Raw genomic sequence first — 25552 nt, forward strand, 5'->3', positions numbered from 1 at the left:
GAGAAAGGAGAAAGTAAAGCAAGAGATGTTATCCTTCCTGCTCATTCACTTAACCTTTGTGACCTGATTTCTCACTTGGAAAGAAAAATATATCTGAACCAAGTTGCCCTCAAAGATCTATTGATAAGTAGGCTTAGGAAATAACACAAAAACAGCAAGAAGAGTAGAGGAGGACAATTTCAAAAGTTTTAGAACTGAAAGTGACTGCGGGTAAAGAAGTGTAACTTTGAACAAATTTATTTTTCTCTTTAAATAAAATTTACATGTGCTTTTGTTTGATCAGTTATCTAATTTAGTACATATAAATACTGACTTGTTTGAAATGACTATTCAGCATCTTTAATGATTAGTACAATCCAACACATCCTGAAATCAACATAGGATGTAAATGTTGATCCAGTAATATTTCTAGAAAACATTATTTTAAACCTTTTTGCTTGACTGATTGAGCCTTGAGTCAAGCCTATATAGCACATAGTCCAATTCAAGGAAGATCAGTTTTTTTAAATAGTGCCAATTCACAGCAAATGTCTCTAAAGCACTTTACAGGACAGAAATAACCAATTCACATTGAATTATATAGATCACTCCAAATTACGTTTGGAGCAGTCCAAACCATTCCAGTGCAATTTACTGATATAGTCAGATGATATTATATTGAGTCACTGACTTTGAAGTAATTTGTCAACCTGATCATGCTTGTGATTGAAGATTGAAGAAACACTTCTAACATGAGGAAACCCCTATCAAAACCAGGCTTAATAACAGTAGCAATTGACTGTTATAAAAAATACTTAGAAGTACTGATCTGGGACTATGTTTTATGCTAATAAACATATATATTGTATTCAGCAAAAGCACACCTAGCATATATCTATGAGAGAAACACAGATTTAACCATGGGTAGCTCATCCATAGTTAAATAAAAAATAAAATAAAATAAAATAACCCTTTTGTTTCTAAATAAAAGCAACTTATAACAATAACAAACAAAAAAATAGTGATAAATAACAAGTACAACTTTACAATATTTAACAGAGAGGTGTGAAACAACTGGAAAAAATAATTTAATAACATTTATTAGAATACTAATATGATTGTTAAGTCTAACTTGGAATTCCTACATAAATAATAGGATTTGCTGGAACTAAGTCTGGGCTCATAATGTTTTTATGAAATGCCGAACGACTCAGAATCCACCTACACAAATCATCGCTTTCTCAGTATTTCACATGACGCGTCTTTCTAATCCCTTTCTAGTCTCATTGTTTTGATCTAGGTCATGGTTCAATTAATGTTGACACATCAACCAGTGGTACACACACAAATGCACGCACACACATCAAATGTGGTAAGAGCCTAATCATTAACTGCCTCAGAACCCAGTAAAATACTGACTGACTGTCTGATGTCTATTGTCTTCATTATCTTGTCATGCCAGGACAAGCAGCTATGAATAATGACATTACAAGCACATCATCTTTACTTATCAATGCTTTGACTTAAATTTTTTGTGTGTGGTTTAACTTGCTGTTGCTCAAGCTCTTGCTCCTTGTGAAATTGTGAAGTTTATATCAGTGTGGGCATGAAGAGAGCAGAAAGGGAGGATTACGGACATTATAACCCTTCCAGGGTTGAAATCATCTCATTTGTAATGGCTTGTACTTGTTTTGCAAACTGAGATAAATTAATTGGAAGAAGGAAATAATTATAAAGGTATGAAGGTGAAACAGACAAAAGGTATCAAAAAATATGAAATAAAACCTACCAAAGTTTCTAGGCTTTTTGTTGTTGGGGTAATGTTTGTGGATTGCAGCAGGAAACGTAGATTCATATTCATAAGTGAACACCCGATGTGATAAATGGTTCACTAAACATTTAAATGTTTGAAGACAGAAAACAAGTCAAAATGATCTTAAATGAGAATTGTCCAAGATATTTCAATCTATCTTCACATTAACAGAGATGACAGGAATCAATCTGTATTTAATGATTAGTTTGGCCAAATTACTTCTTCGAATGTAGTTCTTTGTGAATGTGTGAGGCCAAATAACTTTCACATGATCATTTCTCAGTCATGATTACTAAATGGATTTTTTAAAGGTCCTAATTGGTTCATTTGTGTGAAGAATTACTCCATCTACCCATTGTAGTATTAATGTGTGCACATGCTATTAGTTACAAAGGCATTCTGTGGACTGAAAGACGGATATAAATTATAAACTTTTTCAGAGCATCTGTTGCCAACAACAGCTGGTGTGTTTTCCTTTTCCACTAATGGCTATAGTTTTCATTTTCATGGTGGTGGTAAACTTTACAAAAGAGGTAATGAGCACAGAAGTGAGTGAGGAAAATGGCTGGCTATTAACAGGGAACATGACCTGAATAATTTCCTCATTATCACAGATTTAAATATTTGCTTAAAAAATCACAGGGACCTCAAATTATTTTTATCCTTAAAATAAGTTGGATAAAAATATCCAAATTATCATTTATTTACTGATTAAATTATTTTAATTCCTAGTGTCTGTTAGAGAAAAATAATGAATTGTCAGAAACACTTTTAAAAAAAGAAGAACAGTAAGGTTTAAGCTGTGTATGCAAATTAGATATTTTTTGTGCACTTTCTCAGACCCAGACACTTACTACACATTTACTGGTGTAATCTTTTGGTCTAACTGTGTTACTGCATGGTTAGCTTTTCTCCTATAGAATTTGTTTTAAATGAATATTAATTTTGGCCAATTTTTGAGACAATAAAGAGTTTAATTCCATTTTGCCGGTGTAAGCATAGACCGATGTTAAAAGTTCACAGTATGATTACTTTGACTAAAAATAGCATATGTTTCCATATGTCATTGTATTTGCACATTTTAGATAAAAATGCATAGCATAATATTATTTGCTTTTATTTAAAATTTAAAGCTACAGTAATAGACACTGCTGCTAAGATAGTATAATATTGATTGCTACTGTTATTTTATTCATGACTGCTATTGCATAGATTAGGACTATTTTAAATCACAGTTCTATATTTTAATAGATAAGTCAGTCTAATGAATGGCACCTTGTGTTTGACCTACCACTTATTTAGGTCTTATTTTATTGCTGAAGTTATAGAAGCCAATGATCTGTTTGTGGGGATGCAAACAGCATTAAAACTATTGTACTTCTTTCTTCTTCATTGTTTGTCCAACACTTCTAGTTAGTGGATATAGACTGAAGCTTTCAGCAAGTTAGCATTTGATCTACACTGAGCATTATGTCTGAAGACAACAAGATTTTAGCCTTCACTAAAACATTTTGCTCTTTGTGGGGTGACATTAAATCTAAACGAGATAAAATTTGAAAATCACACCAACCTTTCTTTCTCTATATATTTAGTCCAAGTAATTGTGCAAACATATTAAGTCTGTGACAAGGTTATTCAAATACAGAAAAGAAAATGTAATAAGCAGTCTAAAAAAACAGAAGAAAAAATAGGACTGGAAATACATTACTGCTGTGATAAGATTCACAGTCTTTCAAACTCAGTTTTTTGTGATCATGTTTGGGTAAACTACAACTAATGTTTCTGAAAAACAATTGCAGTTTTAGACTGGGATTTTACTAATCTCTGTTTTTGCTCCTGTTTTTTATCCCCTACCAAACACTCAGACTCTTAGCTTCAGGTTATGGAATAAAACTATTCACAAGTTAGGTTACATGACACAATTAGGATGACTGCAACTAGATACTTTTCTATCAATGTGAAAGGTCTTTTTATGTGTGAATGAAGTGCGTATAATTAAAGTGCAGAGCGACACTTGCCGCCTCCTTCACATCTCTTCCATACATGCACACCCAACAAAAAAAGCTCACACGCATCATAAACCATCTAGATTACAATCTTTTTAAACATAACCTTTAATGTCACACAGCCTCATATGTTACAGACACGCCATGTTTCACATGATTACGTACACAGATGGGTAATACAACATTACTTGTGAGGCATATTTTGAGTAGGCCTGTTATGCACCATTACTTTGATTGCCTGGAACTCGTCACACTTGACGAATTTAGACAATAAAGTAGTATGGAGCAAAAATTAAATAGCTGTTTTTAATGCTTTACTTTGGTAGTTTAGCTTTAATATTGTTCATTTATGATGCTTGTGATGTGATTAGATTGTTTCACTTAGACACAGATTCGTGGTGCATGCTGAAAGCTCCACACACAGATTTATTTCTTTGCATGTGCGGACACACAAACACACACACGCACGCACACACGCCTACACTCTTTAAAAGCAGTGGAGTGGAATAATGGACAAAGCAGAGGAATAGTGGGCTGGTTTTATCATTCACACTCTTTTAACCACCAGCCATCTGTTAAATGCATGTATCCTTTTGTGTTTGGGTGTGTGTGTATGCGAGTATGGATACATGTGTACAGATGCACTGGTATATATAGGGTATGATTATTCATGCAATTAGTTACTTATAGTCTTAATATAATCTTTCTTTATATTAACCAGTTCATACACACTAGGGTTGGATATTTGACTTTGTGGCTGATATGGTATGTATCTTGGTACATTGCCAGTTATCCAACGCAATAAAGATACAGGAATCATTGTTCAGCCACATTACTCTGCTATTTAAAATTTTTACAGAACATAATAGAATTTCATGAAATAGAATTTCAATACGATAAATATGGGTAAAGCAAAGGAGTGAGGCCTTTCTTTGTTCATCAATGTCTTGTATCATAATTCCAGTAGAATTGGCTTCCATGCAATATGAAAAATCTGCCATGCAAAAGGTGTGTGTAGCAGTGTTTCACTAACTCAGTATCCAGTAGAAAAAAGTTATCACTTTTATGAACAATGGGAAATGGAAATGCAGTGTTATCCACATAAATAAGTAGGTTTATTCTTAAAATAGGAATTATAAAACTAGTTTGTATAAAATACAGTCTGCACAGTAGAGTAGTTGATAGCATTGTTGGCTAGGTCCGTCACAAGAACAAATTTTGCTGGACGCTAAATTTCCCAGAAGGTATTGCAATAAACAATAATGTTTATTATTATTATTATTATTATTATTATAAGATTGTTAGGGTAATGTGTCCTTAAGGGGTGTATGTGGGGGCGTGTGTGTGTGTGTGTGTCCTGTGTCTCTTATGTTACCCTGCAATGGACTGCCAACCTGTGTAGAGTCTCTTGCCCAATTGACTGCTGGAGATTGACACCAGCTCCGAATAGAAAACAACAACAAAAACATCTCTACCACAGATGTAGATCTTGAACTTTCTAACTGTTCACATCCTGAATTTATACAACTTTCTTCTTCTGAAATCAAAGTTGTAAAAATGCATAAAATGTGCAAACTTTGATGTACCCCTAAGCAATGTTTGTAAAAAGTTATTGCAAATTAATTGTGAAAAATTATACAAATGAATAATAATAATAAGCAGAAAATATACCATTATTTTCTAAACCTAATTTAACAAAATGTATCTCCCATTAGAAGAAATCCATGTTTAGATTAAATTAACTTTAACTGTTTGGAAAAATTCATTGTAGCCTTGATTTTTTTTTTTTCCAATTAATGGATTTTTTTCTCTAAAGGTCATCCAGACTTGGTTTATGTATCATTATCTCTCTGTTACATTGAGAGCTCGCTCATTATGGCAGTATAAAAGGACGACAACAGTGGGAACTTGCCATAATGAAGCTAAGTGCTCCCTGTTTCTGTCTTTTCTTTGCTGTCTCTTTGTGCTGCCTTTCAGCTGTCTCCAATTTGTCCTCATGTTTTCTCCTTTTCCGCTCGCTCTGTCTTATTTAAAAGTACCTGCCAGTCTGTTAATGCATCTAAGTAATACCCATCTTTGTATCTTGCCTGTCTTACTTTTTTGGGGGCCTCCGTGTTCTAAGTCTTCCACCAGCGTTTAGTAATGATTTGGCTTCTCCCTGTTCTGTCACCCCCTTCCTTCCCGTTTGCCATGTACCGCTTTCCTTCACCCTTTCCCCTAATGAATCCAATCATTTCTGAGTCACACCTTGGAGTGCCAGCATATATGTGTGTGTGAACCATTCATTTGTCAAAAGCACAGACAGATGTGATTCAGCCCTGATACATATGTTGGCCCCTAACCATGAACCTGGGGGGGTTAATTGAGTAATGGCATTTGTGGGACAAAGAGAAGCTGCTTGGAGCAAGGATGAGACTGAAAGTCAGTGAGAGGGAGATGACAAGAACAAGAACAGTTAAAAGGTGAGACGGAGATAGATAGGTGCAATCTGGGAGAGCATATGAAAGGAGAAGAGGACATTGCAACAGAGAAAGGGTGTAATTGCTAGAGTGAATAAAATGCAAGATAGGGGGAGGGTGGTAATTACAGAACTTCAGAAGAGAGAGTAAAATAAAGACAAATGTGGGGTTAATGGTAACAGTCTGTGAAATGGCCATGAGGTGGCTGCCTAACAGCAGGATATGGAGCATTGATTTGAAACGATGGAGAAAGGGTTAAAAGAGAGACTGAATGAAACAAGCAGGGAGAGTGAAGGGGTTAATGAAGAGAATAATAAAGGATAAAGCCTGTAGTCTTTATGGTCCTTAACTCTTAATTAAGAAAAACACATCTGCACCTGGGACCCTCCAAGAATATGTGGATAGATGGCACCGTGTGAAATTGTGTGTATGTGACTAATTTGTGCAATAAAGTCCACCTCATTATAGATTCATTGTGATGATGACTTATTAAATAAATGCCTGAGTGGGTATATTCTTTAAAATGGATTACCTTAATGAGAAAATCTCTAAGAGCCTTCTGTGGCATCCTTTGGTGTTCAGACTGTTGGAGCATAAACTTTTCTTGGCTTATCTGAAGATTTTGTATCTTATTATAGCTTCATATATATTGAACCATAATTGTCATTGCAGTGTGTTATATATCACAATAGGTACAGTATTATTGCTGAATGGATTCTAATACCCAGCCCTGATGTAAACTAATACGTAATGAGAATCTAATCTTAAAATAAAGTGGTGGAGACATTGTTTAGTAGTAAAGAAAGGAAAAATGCAGGAAATGTTGTTTAATCAATATAGTTATTTACAATTTTTTAAGGAAATTATATTCAAACAAAATTGTGTCACCCCATTTACAAAGGGATGCCCTGATAAAATTTTATTTGTCTTTCACTTTCTGGTTTTGTTTAAAAAAGCCTTTTTTGCCAACGAAGTCTCGGTCCAACTTTAACGTTTTTCTCAGCAAAATATATGCACCTCATACGACACAATTGTTAAAACCAACCAATCACAGTTGCAATTGTATTACAGTTTTGCAAATTATAATAGACACAAGTACTACAAAGTATAAACGTTTTTGACAAACAAACATTTCTGAATGTACTTTGATCTGTTTACCCAATTTTACCAACTTTTGCAAAGTACAATTGTATTTATTAAGTACATGTAATGTCACCGAGGTTCCATTTAGATTCAACTTCTAAAGTAATCTAAGGTAACTTTTCATCAGACATGATTATTAAGGTACTAATAATTATTAAGAACATGTTCTTTCTCTAACCTTGATTTGTAAATTCAAATCATATCAAGTAGATTTTTTCAAAGCCATCTTTAAAATTTGAATACGTCTTAGTTCAAAAATTATTTTATAAAGTACATCGTAGTATCAAAAGTTGCTCTCAAAATAATTATTTTCCAGCAAGAAAACTCACATCAACTGGGATTGTAGAAGCACAAAGGAGTCAATTTTCTAGGATCTCATCTTTAAATCTCTTACATTGAGCCCCTGATGACTTGACAGTCTCATTCTGGTTACACATTCAAAGAAGAAATGGGGTAATTATGTTCTTGATTTAACGATTAAATACCCCAAGCTATATTCACCTTAGCCTTTAAGGGTATTATGTGTTGTGCTGCTGGAAGCTCTGCACTCATTCCACCTTTGCTAAAATCTACCTTATGGATTGAAAGCTAATCTGAACCTCATCTGGAGATTTTTTGTTCTGGTGTTTTGGTGGCCTGTAATCTGTATTGAAAAAGATTGCGCCTTATGCACACATCACTTAATATCGAGATTGATTTGATTCGTAGCACTGTGAAAGGATGATAACATCTGTTTTCAGGGCTAATGTAATCACAGTGTTGGATGGGAACCTCTCTCTTCACCTCAATCTTAGAGATGTTAGAAGGACCACCTCTTATGTCAACCTCTTGAGAAAGTAAACCAGTTTAATGTGGTGCATGTGAGGTCCGTGTGAGTACAGTGTGTGTGTTTTAAAAAGATTTATTCTGTGTGAATATGTGTTGTCACCACACATGCACCCCCCCCACACACACACGCACGCATACCCACTAGCAGTTAGTGGAAAGATTTAAATCCATTGACAGAGTAATGTGCTGGGCTGTGAGAGCTTAATAAAGAGTGAACTTGTCCCTGAATGTTTGAGTGATGATAACAGGCTCATTTAATTGCCTAACCTCTATGCACACACACACAGGCACTCCCCCCCACCCTGATTATCAGCTCTATGAGTAGGCATCACATAATTTCCGTCATTCACCTTGAGTAGGTGGTGGTAAGACATTCTGATGGAGGGGTGGGAGAAATGTAATCTAGGATTAAGTGTCAGAGTGAGGAATACATCTGAAGCTAATTAGAGGTCAGAGGTATTTGCGATGACTTTTTCTGAGAATTCAGAACTTTCAGAAGATTTTTTTTGATGTTGGCTCTCTATATCCAGTCAAACTCTAAAATTTAACATCTGTATCTTTTAAAGGGGGACATGAAAAGGACAAATCTGTATTTAATCTTTGAACAGTCATTTGCTTGCATAGCTCACTGCGACACTGCTACACAGATTAAAGATGACCTACACATATGATGCCCCCCAGAACAAATCTCAGCTTGTTTCTCTGACATATTCACATAGTTGATGGAATCCTGCCCTCTTTCAAATCTGTCCATCCAACACAGCAACACAATTTATATTTCTCCCTTAACTATGTCCTAATATTAGTGCAAGGAAGCTGTGTTTCATTACAGATGACCAGATGTCTTTATCCAACTGTGTTGCAGCCTATATTTTGAGAATGCTTCCTCACTTGTACCATTATCTCTTGACTTATCTTTTAAAGTTTCAGCAGATCTTACAATGTGCAGGAAAATCTTTGGCTGGTCTTTGCAAAGCAGCTAATCTATGAGTGGCATTCATTTTCCTTGGTGCTGATTGGCTGGATAAAGAACACTATAGATATTAACTTCTGCAGTATTGCCAAGACAGTACACCATGTGTATTAATGTTTATTATGCTACATTTATTGCTTGAACTAACAAAATAGGCAGTCGTGAGCATTCTTTGAAGGAGTTTCAAGTATTTGCTCATTTCAGCTATTAGAGAGTAGTTGTGTTCTATAACCCTGGCAAATGCGGGCTATTCACTGTATTAATTGCAGACAGGTGGAGACTTTACTCAGTGGTTGAATTGTGATGCCAGTTGTGGGCACTGGATCTTATTTTGGGTCATCCATGAAAAGAGGGCAGAATATAAATGCATAATTTTGACGTTTTGAAAATTCTAACTATATTCCATCCAGCTAAAAGAAACACTACTGACCTAATTTATTTGTCTGCAGTAAATGCTTAAAAAGATTTGGTGCTACATTGCCACACTATTTGTGCACTACATGGGTATTACGAACATATAATTTGATGATAAAAAAATGTCTGCTAATGTTTGCATTTTCGCAAACAATCTTGATGACTTAGCACTGCAGTGCGCACAAGGAAAAACAAAAACAATTGTGGCTTGATTTTATTCTTGTGTGAAAATACAGAAAGTGAATATCTTTAAGCAATGATGAACTGTGTTTCTGTTTTCATTTGCAAAAACACATATGTGAGTTGGGATCAGATTCAGATTTTGTCAGATCAGCTGACAGCTGTCACTACTTAAGCTTTTCACCGGGTAATCCTCAGATAGCATCCATCTAAGGACTTTGTGGTTATATGAGTTCGAAGCCATGATTGCATTAATGTGAGATTGTGATGTGTGGGTAACCTGTACCGAATGTACCTGATGTGTGGGTAATCAGTCAAATCTGACAGGCAGCAAATCCGACTTAAAAAGGCACTCAGACATTCATTGTTAAGCGGAGAGCCAATTGAAATGGATAAGTTGTTGAAGAGAAAGGAGAGGTTGAATGAATCAAGGGAAAGAAAGCTGAGTGAATAAGATACAGGGGAATTAAGTTTTGTGGATTCCACTGATGTAACAGAAGTGAACACTGATGGCTCAGAAAGCTCTGAAACATGTGTCATGATGTCAATAAATCAATAACATTTCAGGTAATCAATCAGAATGTGCAGAAAAACAAATTGAGGTTACATTGTGACAAACAAAAAATAACTCTTGTCTGGGTATCAAAGGGTTGAGTTACCATTTTCTGACTTCAGTCAACAGAAATCTTAAACAATGGCCAATTCTCTCATCCATCCCACATTGGAGAGTGGCTAGGGTAAATTAAATATGACTAAATAATTATAGGAATGTAATGAGTAGTCTGGTTAGTGGAAGAGATGATACAAGACAAGAGATTTTAGCAATGTGTTTGGGAAAGAATCTGTAATCAGTGTAGATTAAACCAGTCCAGGGTTTGATGTTTTTTTTTTTTTTTTTCAGTTTTCATTTGCATATCTAATGCTATAGGAGTCCCGATGCCAGGAGAACATCAAAACAGTTCCCTTTTTTGTTCACTCAAACATCTTGTAATTGTTATGATCTCTTTTAAAGCATTATCTCTGTTTAGTTTGGTCAAGTCTTGGTGTTTCAGATTTTGAACAAGAGAAGGTAAAATCCAGTCCAGACTCCTTGAAAGACTATTAAATAGCCCTTCAGTGTAGAAAAAGTAAAAATCCCAAATGGGTCTGCACAATATCTGTAAGACATGTGAATGTCATACGGATTATAGTGTCACAAAAATGTGATGTAATAATGTAACAGAAGTGTCGGCCTCTCAGGCCTCACTGAGAGGCTCAGTAGATCTTTTGTCCACTTTGCCATTAGGATGCACAACACCTTGGCTAAGGAAAGAAGCTCATGAATTGGACTGCCATCTGTTTCCTATAGTACTGCAATAATGCTTCATAAGCTTTTTAGTGCAATACCCCTTGTTTATTTAGACTGTTGCTCTTATTGTATTTTTTATTGCACTTTTTGGACTACTGGGCACCTGAATTTCCCTGAGGGGATGAATAAAGTGTCCGTCTGTCTATCCATCCCTCTATCTAATCATAGTCATGTCATCTGATGCAGTCACATTCCGAGTGCAACACGAAATCGCTTGGCAAAATAAATTTACTTTGAGAAATATTGAGGCAGTTTATTATCTCAAGATTCTGTTGCACTTTAATAATTAAAAGTTGATTTTTAAGTCAATTTGATCAACTTAATAAAAAAGTAATGTATCAATCAAGATATTTCATAGTGTTTTTTTTGTTATGCCAAAGAAATAATTGTGGATTTTATTGCATTAAAAACAGCTATTTCTGAATGTTTGACTTTACTTCCCATTGAATTAATTTACTAAAAAAAAAAAAATCATCAGTAGGATTTTGCTGCTGGAGGTAAAGATGTATTTAGTTTAACATGTTTTGAACATCTTTACGAAGGTACAAATATATGTATAGTCTACTGCATATTTACACTGGTACGAAACTTTGTCCCCCCCCTACAGACATCATTCAGCCTTAATATGAAGCCAATCATTATCTGTGATTTAAACTGTATGTAACAGTGCCAGTTTTGCTCCATCTATTCTGTCTTTGCCTCTGCGGTTTTCTCTTGTTGGAGGCTCTGCTGGTAATGAGTGCTGTCATCTAGCCTGTTAGCTGTACATCTTTGAGAATATGGACAGACTGTGTCCATCTGTGCTACTGTGTCTCCATAATTCTCTTCCATATGGTCAAGTGTGGTCTACTCAGGCTCGGTGAGATAGTAGTGGACAGTCAAATATACACCAACATAAATGCATGCTGTATGTGAGGACACAGTATGTGCATGTTCCTGCAATCAGGAATATATATATATATTTAAAAAAAACATGTTGGCAAGACTGAGCAATTGGAAAGTGACATACTTTGATTGTGTGTGGGATGCTGGTTTTCTGAATAGAAGCTAATCCATTTTATGCAAGTGTAAGTCCCTGTATGTGGTCTGTCTGAATGTATTTTAATTGTGGTCTACATAAGCTGACTGTCATTGCTTTATGTCTGTGTTTCTCATTCTTCACATCGTTTCTGTTGCCCATTCATCTTTTTCTTCCTGTCTGTTTTGTCTGGATTTCTCATGCTCTAGTGAGAGTTAAGGTGACTGGAGATCAATAAAGGGGTGAGTGAACACAGTCAGACAAAGCTATGCAGACATGCTCCAATGCAGACTTGAAACTGCTGAGCAGGTGAATTTCATTCATTCATATTCTCCATACACGGATAACACCATCCCAATTATTGATTTCAGAAATGACCAATCGATGATGGTTGAGTAGTGATTCTCAGATGGTTTCTGTGTTAGTGTGTAGATATTTTCGTCCCTGTCTTCCATTGTAGCAATTTTGTAAAGGTCTTTATGACGTGCAGTATGCGGGGGCTCTAAATGTTATTTTCCATTTAGTAATCAAATATAAATCAGAAGTTTAACATGCTGTATTTCATTTTCTTAATTGAAATGATTTAAACAACACAAGAGAACAGACTAAGCAGGACTGGAAGTTAAACAGTATGAAATAACTGTGTCAGATTAAATAGAATATCGAGTTTGTGAGAGTGAGTGTATCAGATTCATGTCCTAATCAATAAGCTCTTTGTTGCTTTGTGGTTTAACTAATGGAGCAAAGTGCTTTAACATGAGGATTTACATTAGCTGATTTGTCAGGCAGGACTGAAACTTTGTCAGGAGAACAGGAATAAAAAAAAAATATATAGGCCTATACAATTGTCAATTGTCCAGGTCGGCATAAATATGGAGAAATGTCTATTTCCAAAAGTCATCCAAAGGTTGTACCTATTCTTCCTGGACGATTTCCAAATTGTCCAGGTCGGCATAAATATGGAGAAATATCTATTTCCAAAAGTCATCTAAAGGTTGTATCTATTCATCCTGTCACCTGTCATCAATTTGATTGTCGTCTGTCCATCCATCATTCAATCATTGTCTTTTTGCAGGTTATATATTTAAAAATGGAGAACTTTTGTATTTATCCTTTAAAAATGGGCAAAAACGGACAGAGATGGCAAGACAGTAGGAGCATGAAAACAGGGATGCACCAATGTGACAATTTGGGCTGATATGCAATATTAGTATTGCTGTTATGACTGATATTTACCCATGTTATATATATTTTCCTAATTTTTTTTAAAAACTGTGAATAAACAACACCACATGACCAAACCATCCATTGTGTCTCCCAAACCAGATAGAAAAACAACAATAAAACTGAATAAATATTGATTTTTAATATTGGCACATTTTTACTTATTGGATCGATACCTATGTGTCAAAAAATGACTAACATTGGCCAATATTGATGTTAAAGCCAATATATTGGCATCCGTACTCGAAAAGTCTATATTTTTGTTATTAAAGATGTTTAGGACTTTTGAGAGATGGGCAGTTGACCAGAGAAGCTGCTGTGAAGTTTAGAAATGGCAAAGAGAGAAACAGTATCAGGGAAAAGGAAGCCAAAGGAAGGAAGATAATGATTTGGAGAACCTGCGATGAAAAGAGGCAAGAAGGGAAATGATGGGAAGCAAAAAAGAAAAGGCAAAGTGAAGCCAGAGGGGAAAAAATGGGGCTAAGCAGGAATATCTGCTGATGAAACACAAAGAGGGCATCTTATAGCCTCATGTAGAATAACCCACCTGCCTCAGGGCTCATTCATATTCTCTTTGTGATCTGCAGTTATTTTTATGGTCATCACACAGAAGTGTGGTGAACATTAAAAGTAGTATTCCTCATCCTAATATTAGAGAGTTTCATGCTGAAATAACCTCAGATTTACACGCCACTTGTAACTTTTGTGGTGAATGTTAGACAGTTCAACCATGTAACAAATCAAGCATTCTTAAACTTGGAATAAAATGCCTGATAGAAAGAGCTGAGTGGGTCTGTAAAAACAGCTTATTTCTTTTAAAAAGATTCTTTTTAACATACTACCTACTTAACAAAGCGTGGAGGCATTCCAGATAGTTATTTGTTCTTTAAAGCAAGGTTGATAGGAACATCAGAATATTTCAGCGTGCTATTTTTCTTGCTTCAGAACAGTTCATGTTGCTTAACAGTTCATGTTGCTTAAAACAGATAGATGACTTATATTAACCATAAAAGGCAGAAATGTGCTTTTGTGATGGGGGTGGGGTTACAATGTCTTTGTGATACACTTCAGATGCAGTTTCTGTTGTATCGGGCTAGGTGGTGCTGTCTGCCCATCCTGTATCACTTGTGTGCGTGAATGTGTGTGTGTTCCTGAGTGATCAGACTTGATTTCTTTCTTATGAGGAACAGTTGCATCAGGGTAGAAGCCTCTGTGGTGTTAGACCCGAAACAAGCATTTGCTGTCTTCAACTCATTATATTCAGATTATCAGTTTATTTATAGCGCTTTTTTTTTTTTCTAATTTTGTGTAATTTTTTATCAGAAGTACAATGAACATCTGAAATAGCACAGATGGCAAAAAATTAACATATTTGCAATAATGACTTAAAATTTGTGTTTTTCTGATTCTTTTTTTCTTATTTTTCCACTCAAAGGAAGCAGTAAAAGTTCTAGCCTGCTTTAAAAATAGCAGATTCTCACACTGCATGCATATTCCTGCTTCTTTGGAGAAGGCTTGTCATGTTCAGCGCTGATGTTAAATCTATGGTGATGAAGTGGTCACTGCCAAGGATATTGCTGACTCCATAAGATGCCAAAGTACTCAAGCACACACATGCAGGCACACCCTCTTGCATGCCATAGATTTTTTTACGGTAAGTGGTCCTGAGTGGAAATCAAAGGTCAGTGGTGTACAGATAGCTTAAGCATATTTAATTAAAGATTGTTTAGTCTGCGTGTGTGTGTGTGTTTATGTGAGAGAGAGCAGTTATGGGCTGCCTTTAAGCTCAGTGAATGGATCAGTTTGTAGTATTTTATTGATCCTGATTCAAGTAATCAATCAAGCCATAATCGACCTGAATAAAAAGCACTTTATGTGAAAAAAGATGGTAATGTAAGTGGTTGTACTCAAATCTTAAACTTTACATGCTGCTTTGGTGTTGTGTAAAGAATAGGAGCCAACTAAATGAATCTCTAACAGCCACTTGTTTAAAAGTGTATGCAGCCTAAAGTAGTATTTCTTTTGATGAAAAAGATTGATGTTGCTGTTTTAATCAGGGTTCAAAAACACGGGAACTAAGTTAATAAAATAATAATACAGCAGGAATGGAGCAACAAACTCTGACTTTAAAGCAGGAATGTTATTTTTTCTGGCCTTGTAATGGGCTATCTGACTGCTGACTTGACAGGTGTTCAGAGTCTTTGACTCAGTCCACAAGAAGGTAAGCCACAGACGGTCATTGCTAAGGAAGCTTGCTTAGTGATGTTTTTATACATATTTCTGGAAAGTTGAGTGTTTATTTTTTTACAGTACATACTATAAATTAAGCAAATTGTTCTGTAGAGAAACAAAGCTTAAAAATATACATGTAAAAACCCAACCCATTGATCATTACAGCCTACTGTAATGATCAAAGATTCAAACATTTCTGAGTAGCATCCCATGTCGAACTCAAAACACACAGATAACTTGTCTGATACTCTTCCCAGTGCCTAAATCTGTAAGTGGTGAGGCTAACAAGTTGATGAAGGCATTTCTGCATCAGCTTGTCAGCAGCAAGATCAAAGTAAAAATTTTGATTCAACGGAAGGCTGAAATTGGAAAAAAAGGAGAAAAATAGCAGATTTTCACAGAGCTCTTCATCTTTGAGTCAGCAGTGCTTGTGCTTGTTGACAGATTTGCTGAGGGGAAGGTTAAATTTTCTTTAAAACAACTTAGTGGATTGATGAAGTTTTTGCAGAAGCGAGTGAAAATGGACCTTTCGACCAAAATACCAGTGAATCTGTCAGCATATGTCTATTCTAAGCAAGTATTTTTTTTGTCTAAAATACCTGTGACTGTTCCGCTTACAACCTAACTGTTTGTTTCTCAAATTTTGAATTATTTCTGTGAAGGGTGATCTCACTTTAGACATCTTCTCCTTTTCTAGAGGTTAAGTTTAGAGCACAGCCCAAGATACTCCTTTTGTGAGGTAACATGATCCACTGCACTGTGACATTATCTGTTAACCCTCTCAGATGATGTCACACTGCTTTATCACCTCATAATGAAAGTGTGATCTTTCAGGCAGGCATAGGTCCATTAGTTTTTGGTCAGATCAGCGCATGTGTTGCCCATCTCATCTGGCTTTCATATATCCAAGTGACCTCAACCAATTTATGACTGCATTACATAGAAATCTAATGTTATTGTATGAGATAAAAAGGTTGAATATGTTTTGTCTTTCTTAAAATACTGTAATATGAGCTACTGAAGCAAATTTCTGCAAAGCTACGTTGCAGAGAGGACCAGAGACACAAGGGACAGCATGTCACGTTTGATTTTGTAGAAAATGGGCACATCAACGCTCTAGCTCTTGACACAGTGACACTCAGACAATCTTTTTTTACTTTTAGGCTGGCTTTTTTGCTCTTACTGTCTGACATTGCAAACGGGTTTACAGTACAGCCTATCTGTCACTCTCCCTCATTGCTGTCATTATAATTCTCCCTCAGTCCCTGTCTCTTACATGTTCTTTTATCATTTCTTTCTCTCCTTTTTTGCTTTGACTTTTTGCAGTGTTCCCTTTTTTGTCTCACAGCCTCATCTTCCCCATGTGCTGAAGTTGCATTGTCGCTTTGTGTGGCAGGTCTTTGAGTTCTGTTGAACAGAACAAAGGCAAAACTCTGTCCCATCTCATCTGATTGTCTACCCTTTCTTATCATCACTGCTTTATTACAGACTTGGTGCCCTTTCAGGTTTGCTTGGACATTTTCACACATTTGTTCCTTTATGTGGTTTATTTCTGAAATCCCCTTGTATTTTTTTTGTCTTTTTGTGTTCTTTTTAACTGGCATTATTTGTTTAACAATATTATATTTAATAATTAAAATTATTTTATGTATCCCTTGTTTGTTTGACATGCACACAGGTGTCTAAAATCTCAATAAAAGATTATTTTTATTAATTTATTCTAATATCAGGGAATATAACACATCGTAGCTATAGACTAAAATTATGATAGAACTTTTTAATGTGACTTAATATACGTCAATATACACAGTGGATACCATCTTGGCACTACCGCAGAAGTGAATATCTACAGTCTTCCTTATTTCTGCCCTTTGGGATACAGCCAATTAGCCCCAAGAAAAAGACTGAAGCTTCTGGGTTGACTGCTTTGCAAACGTTAGCCAATAGCGAGTCAAGATTTTTTTATTTCTTAGATATGTTCCAATAATTTGAAGTTGGTGAATCTGTAAATACCGGACTTGGGTTCCACCTTTACACATTTAGAATTTTTTTCCCTTCTAATTATTATTTGTAAAATAGTTCAGGCTCAGTCACTTTGTCTCAATTTAATTTAGGTCTGGTTCATTAGATCTCATGAATTTTCTTTGCTCTGGGCAATTTTATTGTAGGTCTTGCTATATGTTTAGGGTTCTTGTCCAGGCTGAAAATGAAACCTCATCCCACTTTCAGGTATTAAGTATTAGGTTGTTTTCAGTATTGCTTTTTTTTGCTGCTCCCTTGATCTTACCATCAACTCTGACTAGTTTCCACATTCCACTTGAACAAAAGCATGCCAACAAAATGACTGCCACCACTGTGCTTCACCATGGAGAAGGTGTGTTCAGGGAGAGTTCGTTTTCTGCCACACACTGTTTTTCCAATATCCTAAGTTCATTCTTGGTCTTATCAGACCAGAACAACATCTTCTGAGCATTTAAATGACTAAATGCAAATGTACACCACACTTAAAGATGATTTAAGTCAATCTCTTTTAACTTGTTATGGCAAACAGTACGTTTTTCTCTCCCCATGTGTCCCCTGTTTGTCTCTGTGACAAGTAGCTGCTGTTTTTGTGCCTTTCAGCTGGATAACAGTGAAAGTGTTCACAGCTTTCACCGAGGAAGCCTGTCATATAAAGCAGGATGAGGTCAACTAATCCTTATCAAATGGAGATCACTTGAGTTACATAACCAAAGCAAGATTTCATATTCCAAGAGTGAATGTGACAGAGACGTGTGATAATAACGCAAGAAAAGAGCAGGGAGGGAATAAATGGAGTATTAACAAAAGAAGACCTGGTTTCAAGATGGAAAGGTGATTTGAAAGAAATGCAAGCTTTAAAGAAAGAAAGAAAGCTCAGAAAAATGTCAGAGGCGGTTTGTTATAAAAGGAGACATGGAAGAGCACAATGAGATGAATCTGTGTTAGACAGATGGAAGTGGGGAGGGTGACAGAACATGGATGTGTGAGAGTCTGAGAGAATAACTGGTGAGATATGGATGAGAACATGGCGAGAAAGGTGCGATATTGTGTAACTCGATACTATTCTGCTCTCTGCCTTGTGAGGCTGTGCTGAACAGGAAGGGCAGATCTGTTGTACGCATAGTGGCCTGATCAATACAAGTTGTAGATTGTGCTACACGAGGACAAAGTTAGAAGCATAAATAGCCAGAGGAACAGCATGAATGCAGAAGAGTATTTTTCACACATCTCGGTGCAGCAGGAAACCTCTGGCTCTGCTGGCAAACTCGCCTCTCTTTATACCTGGTCACTATAGACACACCACACAAATGTAGCTATACGCACAGATACATGCCCAGACACAGTTCTATTCAGCACTAGCATGGAGGCCCCTCGAACACTGTGGTGACAACCTCTGCTATGTTAGGCTAAACGCAGACTCAGTGCAATCCTCAATAGACAGGGATTCCACTATATAACATGGTAAAGCACAAGCAGGCTGCAGCACACGTGCAAAAGGCGCATCAATGGAGATAGTTGCTAGTTAGGACCAGGTGCACATGTTATCACAATAATGCTGGGCTCCTTAGATGTCCTCTATTGCGTCCTCATCCAGAAGGTAACACTGAAGTTGTTTGTATGTTCGTGTTAAGGTTGTTTATTATCCTAACATTTATAAATTCATTGCAAATTTAGACCAGTAAAGACAATTTTGGTGTTTGCTTGTGCCTTAAAATAAAAATATCTATCGTTGTAAGCTAGTTTTTCTTGAATTTTTTGTTTAGAAACCAGATATGGAAATGGAGTTTTGAGCTAAAGTGCTTAACATTCTGAGTGAGACAGTTTAATAATAATCTGCTGTTTTTATACATGTTTTTATAGCTGATGGCGGTGTATGAGGAGCAGGAAGCCCAGCAGAGAGGTGTGGCTGACACTAGCGTGACCCCGAGCCCTGACCTCCACCAAGCTGAACTTTCTGTTTTCCAGCCAATCACAGGAGGAGAGATTGAAGTCAATTCTTCAGCCCTCAAATCTAGTAAGTTTGTTCTACTGTAATGACCCACATTGAACTCTACAATTTCCTAAAGTGGCATAAAAAACAAGTTATACATTTTCAGACTCGTAATTTACCAAGAGTTAAAACTCTAGCTATGCAGGATTTTGTTTCTACGGACATAGATCTGTTCTTTTACCATTTGTCTACCATTTGTCATAGCATCTCAACAACAGCTGTAGCAACTCTTAATCACTGGTCAAACATGTGAAATCAACATATTGCAACACATTCAAATATATTCCACACCACTGATGATGTAAGGTTAGATATTTACAATCAGATGAGATAGGACGAAAGCAAGATAAAATATTGTCAGTCACAAGGTGATTAAACAAATTTAAAAAAAATTAAGAATTTCACGCAAGTTAAAAAGGTTTGAAAGAAAAAAATGCAACTAACCAGAGCAATGTTGGAAAAAGTCAAAGTAAAATAAAGATATACCAACTGATTTAGGAGTCGAGAGAACCTCAAAATCTAAAATATTTTAGTTATCCGTCCTGCAGTCTTAAGAGATGCCGTCATTTGGATCCCACATGGGTTTTTTTGTTTGGGGGTTGGGTTGCACTGAAATGTGTTTTTTTGTGTGTTACGCTCCTCCTCAGTATTGTGGTAAAATCGTGGAAGAGTTAAAAAGCAGATTTTAACTTGATATAATTTTAATCCTACCTTAACTTCTTTCACTTAAAACAGTAATTTGAGGTCTTTGTCATATGTTCCTCTGATTATGAGCACTTCTTTCATTGCTTGAGAAATAAATTTAGAAAGAACATCAGAGAAATGCAACTGATATGAGTGTCTTCATTTTGCTGGTGGCTTGTTATTTGCTTTGTAAGATTTTACACAATCTTACTAAGATCTACATGAGAATTTGATTTCTTTAATGTAAAATGTTTAACATTGTTTGCTTGGCTGAGCTTTTTGTGGTACTGTAAAAGCTAAGAGAAACCCCCACAAACATTTCGGTTACAGGTTGCAGTATAACTTCTTTTGCAAGGCTGCAAGCATAGTATTAGAGCCTTTTGTTTTTGATACACTGGAGAAATACTGTTAACTTTGAATTCCAGCACAGTCAAAGGTCAGGATGTGATGGGTGGGACATTAATGAAGGCAAGATGGCAGAGGCCAGAATGTTGGAAGCTGTGCCATTGAAATACGGGCCAAAGAGAGTTAGATGAGGAGAGGAAGACAGGAAGTACGTGTGTTCTGTCAGGCTGCAGACCAAAAACCGGTGTTTGTGTCTGCTCAGTGTTACCTGAACCAGACTTTTCTGCATGACCTTTATTCTCTCACTGCGTCTGTCTCTGTTTGGTTTTCTCCGTCACTTCTTCACAGCCCTATGTCTTTTTTTAAGTCGAGTGCTTGTTCACTAGAGTTATTGTATATGTGGTTGTGAAGGGGGCTTAAAGTTGTCATTCAGATTTGAATAAACTTTACTTTACAAAAGAAGCCATGTTAATCAGAGGCTTTGTGTTCTTACAACCAGCCAAAGTAAATTATTTCACTTCAACATTTATTCTGAAGCTGCATTCCATCAGCAGGGTAATTATTTTTTATCCTTCATCATATTGACTGGATGTATCTATTTTCCTTTTAGAGTTGATCAGTTATCATTTGTTTTTATGTTAAAATTAAATATATTGTATTTTTATGTTGTTGTTTTTTTTAACAGACCTAACAGAATATAAGGCAAAGTTTATAATACTAAAGTACAAACGTCTTAAATCAAAACAGGGACCCTTGCTGGGTTGTCCAGACTGTTGGGATGGGAAGTTTAGTCTGTTACAGTACAGTCACCTGTCAGTAAAGATTAGCGGTAAGATTGGAGGTAACAGAACTCTAGAGACTGTCAAGATGATTGTGTAAAGGAGATCGGGATTAGGCCTCCGTAACTGTCTGTTTTGAGTTTCAGTCCAAGTTGGCTCTTTCTTTCCGTCTTCAGCAGCTTGTTATCTGCTGCTCATAATTTCTCCTTCTGACAGTCTCACATTATTTTTTCCAATCTTTGTCATTTCTTATCTTCATCGCCACCCCACCCATGATTTTCTCTGTAGGAAAGTTCTGGTGTTAACATGGCCAGAGATATCTTTTATACTATTGTCTCAGATGTACAATGCTCACTGAAGTTTAGCCTTTAAAACGTGGCTATTGCTGCAGAGGAAATCTGCCACTATTGGCTGCAGAAGATTTAAAACCCCTTTGAGATTGTACTTCTGCTGTTAACATGCAACCATGAATCCACCATAATGGATCACTTTGTCCTTTTACATGAAACAAGTCAATTCACCAGCATCATTTGGCATGTGTGTTTTCATGACATGCTGTTGGAGTTGTGGATCTTTAGGGACATCAAAAACCAACAATCGAACAAAAATCGGAATTAGCACAACAGTTTAAACTGCAGAAGATGGCTCTTCATGATGGTGGCTCTTTATGAGGCCTCTTTGCCATCATAGTATACTGCAACTTAAATTAGTTATAAATTAAAGGGAGTGACATAAACAACCAGGTTTGCAGATAGACCAAACCACTTCAAGCTTGCAAAACAGTTATGCCATGTTTTAATTGCAGGTATTTAATTTGTGTCATTTTAACATGTCTTGTTTCTTATTAAAACATTAATCAGTCTTAAACATTTAAAAAGAATGGTTTAGTTTCCAGTGTGTGGACTATTACATCCATGAATATCAATAAAAAGAGGGGTTGTACTGCATATACAAGACTGCTGGTTTCAGTGTAGAACATAAAAAAGACATTTTAAACAAAATGCGGCTTGGGACGATGCAATACCGAGGTGTAATGGTACTTGACAAGCTATTAGCTGGTTTTTGCAAAGCTGCCAGTCCAGGAGTCCCTTTCATTTTCCTTTGCGCTAATTGGCTGTAGCCCCATGAGCGGAAATAAGGAATACTTTGGATGTTAGCTTCTGCAGTAGTGCAAAGATGTTTTCTGTTGTGAGTATCAGTGCATATTGAGTTATATGTTGTTTTTGAACAATTAAAATAGGCAACCGTGAGTGTCTTTAGAGTGGGTCTCAAGTGTTCACAGATTTCAGCTATTGAAACATGGGTGGTTGTGGTCTCTAACTCCTAGGAATATGGGGTGTCCAATGTAACTGCAACAAAGGTGGTTCAGCAAAGTATTGATTCAGGGAAGTCCAATAACAATAAGAGCATGCTTAAAATATTTGCCTTTAAAAATAATCTGGAAAACAAGTGTTTTGGCCGATCAAATTAAGTTACATTGACATCTGTAGCCTGAAACTCTCAAAAGGAGTTCAAGTTCTAAGAATATGAACACTTTACTGAGGTACTGTGCATGTCATACGGCAAAAATTAATAGTCTGTCTGAAATAACCATCTTTCATTTTTACCTTTTATCTCGTCCATCAAACCATCTCCCTGTAACTGTTTTCCTTTGAGGAGATGAATTGATTAGAGGTTTGATGTAATCCATATCACCCAGTAGTTCTTAAGAGCACCATGGGTCCATTTGTGATAATCAATATATGACCCTACAAATATCATTTGGTATGTCTTCAGAGTACTTTAACAGTGTAGAGTTCCCTCCACCCACGCTACCACCTTTGCCATTATATTCCCAATTGAGCTTTAGGCAAGTACATGACAGTGTTCTTAATGTATATGTATAGATTGATGGTCCCTATGAGTGGGAATGGTGGATCTTTAGAGTGTACAGCACGCATCATAGTAAAAACCACAGCATATTAAATCTTATTTATTTGCTTAGCTTTCTGCAGTGTTGACTTTCCTCTCATTTTCACTCTTCCCCCAAAGCCCCATCAGCAGCACAAACGGCAGCGCGGTGTGTTCCATTTATCAGTTTTTGGTAAATGATGATTTTATGCAGAGGGCCGATGAGATGTGAAGAAAAGAGCCATTATCATCTGTTACCTACTTGCACACACAAATCTACAAATCAGCCACTTATTGGCCATTTGGATGCATGAACAACAGTGTGTTCACCGATGGGATGTGAGCAGATAATACATTAACTTCTCACACTTCCCGCACATTGTCACCTCTGCAGCATTTGCTGTCAGAACATTCAGTGTGAGGTTGTGGGATTTGTATGTTACTTATACATGTTTACATACAGTACATACATAAATTTGGCTGGCTGTTAAGTTGATTAAGATGCTGTAGTTGAAAACAGGTTTTGGTTCAAATAGTACAATATCTTGCACACTTTGCATGTTTTTGTTTTAAGCAAGGAGTTAGGCTGGACACGTCACTGAATAAATAGCAATTTAATGCAACATCTTGTTGGCCTATTTTTGAGCCAGATTGTATTTTTTCTGTGGTTGTTAGAAAGAAGTGAGTTGGGTCTAATTTCAGTTTAAAGTTGAAACCAGGAGTTTACATACATCAAATAAAAATACTTTCTTTTTCTCATTGTCTGAAGTTACATAAGACCAAACTTTTGTCTTAGTTTAGTTAGAATAATCAAAATTATTTGTATTTGCTAAATGCCACAATGATGACAGAAGGATATGTCAGAAATGTATTTGTTACTATCAAAATCAGAAGTTAGTGTCAGTGATGATTGACTTTCCTTTATTCCTTCCAGAAGCTTCTCACATTAGTTTGCTGGAGTTCTGGCCCATTCCTCCTAACCGATCTGGTGTAATTCAGTCGCTTGCACACGCCTTTTCCAGTCTGCCCACAAATTCTCTCTAGAATTGAGATCAGGGCTTTGTGATGGCCTGATCACAAAGCCTGTGATCAGGCCATCACAAAGCCTTTGTTGCTTTTCCTTGTATTTAATGTATATATATATAAGTTTGTCTCTCTTTGTGTGTTTTATTTTCAGACACACCCTTGCTGGTGAGGAGCAGCAGTGACTCCGCCCTCAACCCCCAAACGACAGAGACTGAACCCTCCTACAATGAAGATAGCACTGTGATGGTAAGACTCAGAAGTTGTGGTAATAATAAAGAAAATATCAACGAGCTTAAAAGTATTTACATGGATGGTAAATAAATTAAATTTGTCTGTGTTAATAAGAAACCTAGAAGACATGATGGAGAGTCTAATTAACACAAGCCGATGTTCAATTATTTGCACGTGAATGCATGGAAATGGATGATAAGTGTTTTGTCTGTACCCAATTTAATAGGGTAGTAAAATTGGGTACAGGAAACTCTTGTTCTATGTAATAAGACGCTAAATAACTTCAGAATCCTCAGCACTTCCAATAATCACTGATCTACACGTTCAGCCCTGTTCCCCAAAGATAATCTAATCTATGATTGTCTGCTTTTTTAGTATCCATGTACACTGCTGGTTATTCCTTCGTTAATATGTAGTAGTTTGGATAATTTTTAAAGGGATAGTCATTTTTTTTCTAAATTAGGTTTTGTGAAGTTATCATCAGGAATAGTATGCTTACCTGTTGGAAACAGTTGTCATATCGAAGCACCTTTGATGAAATCTTCAAAGTGGTTGTCTACTCTCATCTGATTTTTGTTTATAATTCTAACAATTTAACTGTTAGAGCTATGCTACTTTGGCTTCCACAAACAATATGCAGTCTCTTTCAGTTAGTCTTTAAACCAATCTTTTCAGGATTAAATTTCTCATATTTTTTCTGTTTGTAGAGGTCTCTTAGTTTTTTGGAGATATTGATTTACTTTGATATATTATCACTATGAACTCTCTCCAGTGCTTTTGTAATCTAATAGGCAGATTGCTAAGCATATTAAGATTCTCAAGGGGATAAATACTTTGATTTTAGTGACCTCTTGCCCTTTTACTTGAAAAGCATTCTTGTTCTCAGTTTCAAAGTTTGCAACACTCTTTCTTAAGTTGAGTGAAGTTGTTTTTGGAGTCTTTTACAGTTAAAATCTTGCGAGTGGTGA

General features: G+C 36.2%; 1 protein-coding gene across 3 annotated transcripts in view; it reads left to right on the plus strand.

Moving 5' to 3' along the window:
• LOC114148216 (partitioning defective 3 homolog B-like) overlaps window positions 1-25552 on the plus strand; it is a 210161-nt gene that overhangs the window by 22135 nt on the left and 162474 nt on the right. For all 3 annotated transcript variants that reach the window (XM_028023309.1, XM_028023311.1, XM_028023310.1), the window contains exons 3-4: window positions 19500-19653; window positions 24505-24599. In XM_028023309.1, the coding sequence (XP_027879110.1) occupies window positions 19500-19653; window positions 24505-24599 (249 nt within the window). The remainder of the gene's footprint in view (window positions 1-19499; window positions 19654-24504; window positions 24600-25552) is intronic.

This window comes from Xiphophorus couchianus, chromosome 7, assembly GCF_001444195.1.
Source record: "Xiphophorus couchianus chromosome 7, X_couchianus-1.0, whole genome shotgun sequence".
Lineage (NCBI taxonomy): Eukaryota > Metazoa > Chordata > Actinopteri > Cyprinodontiformes > Poeciliidae > Xiphophorus > Xiphophorus couchianus.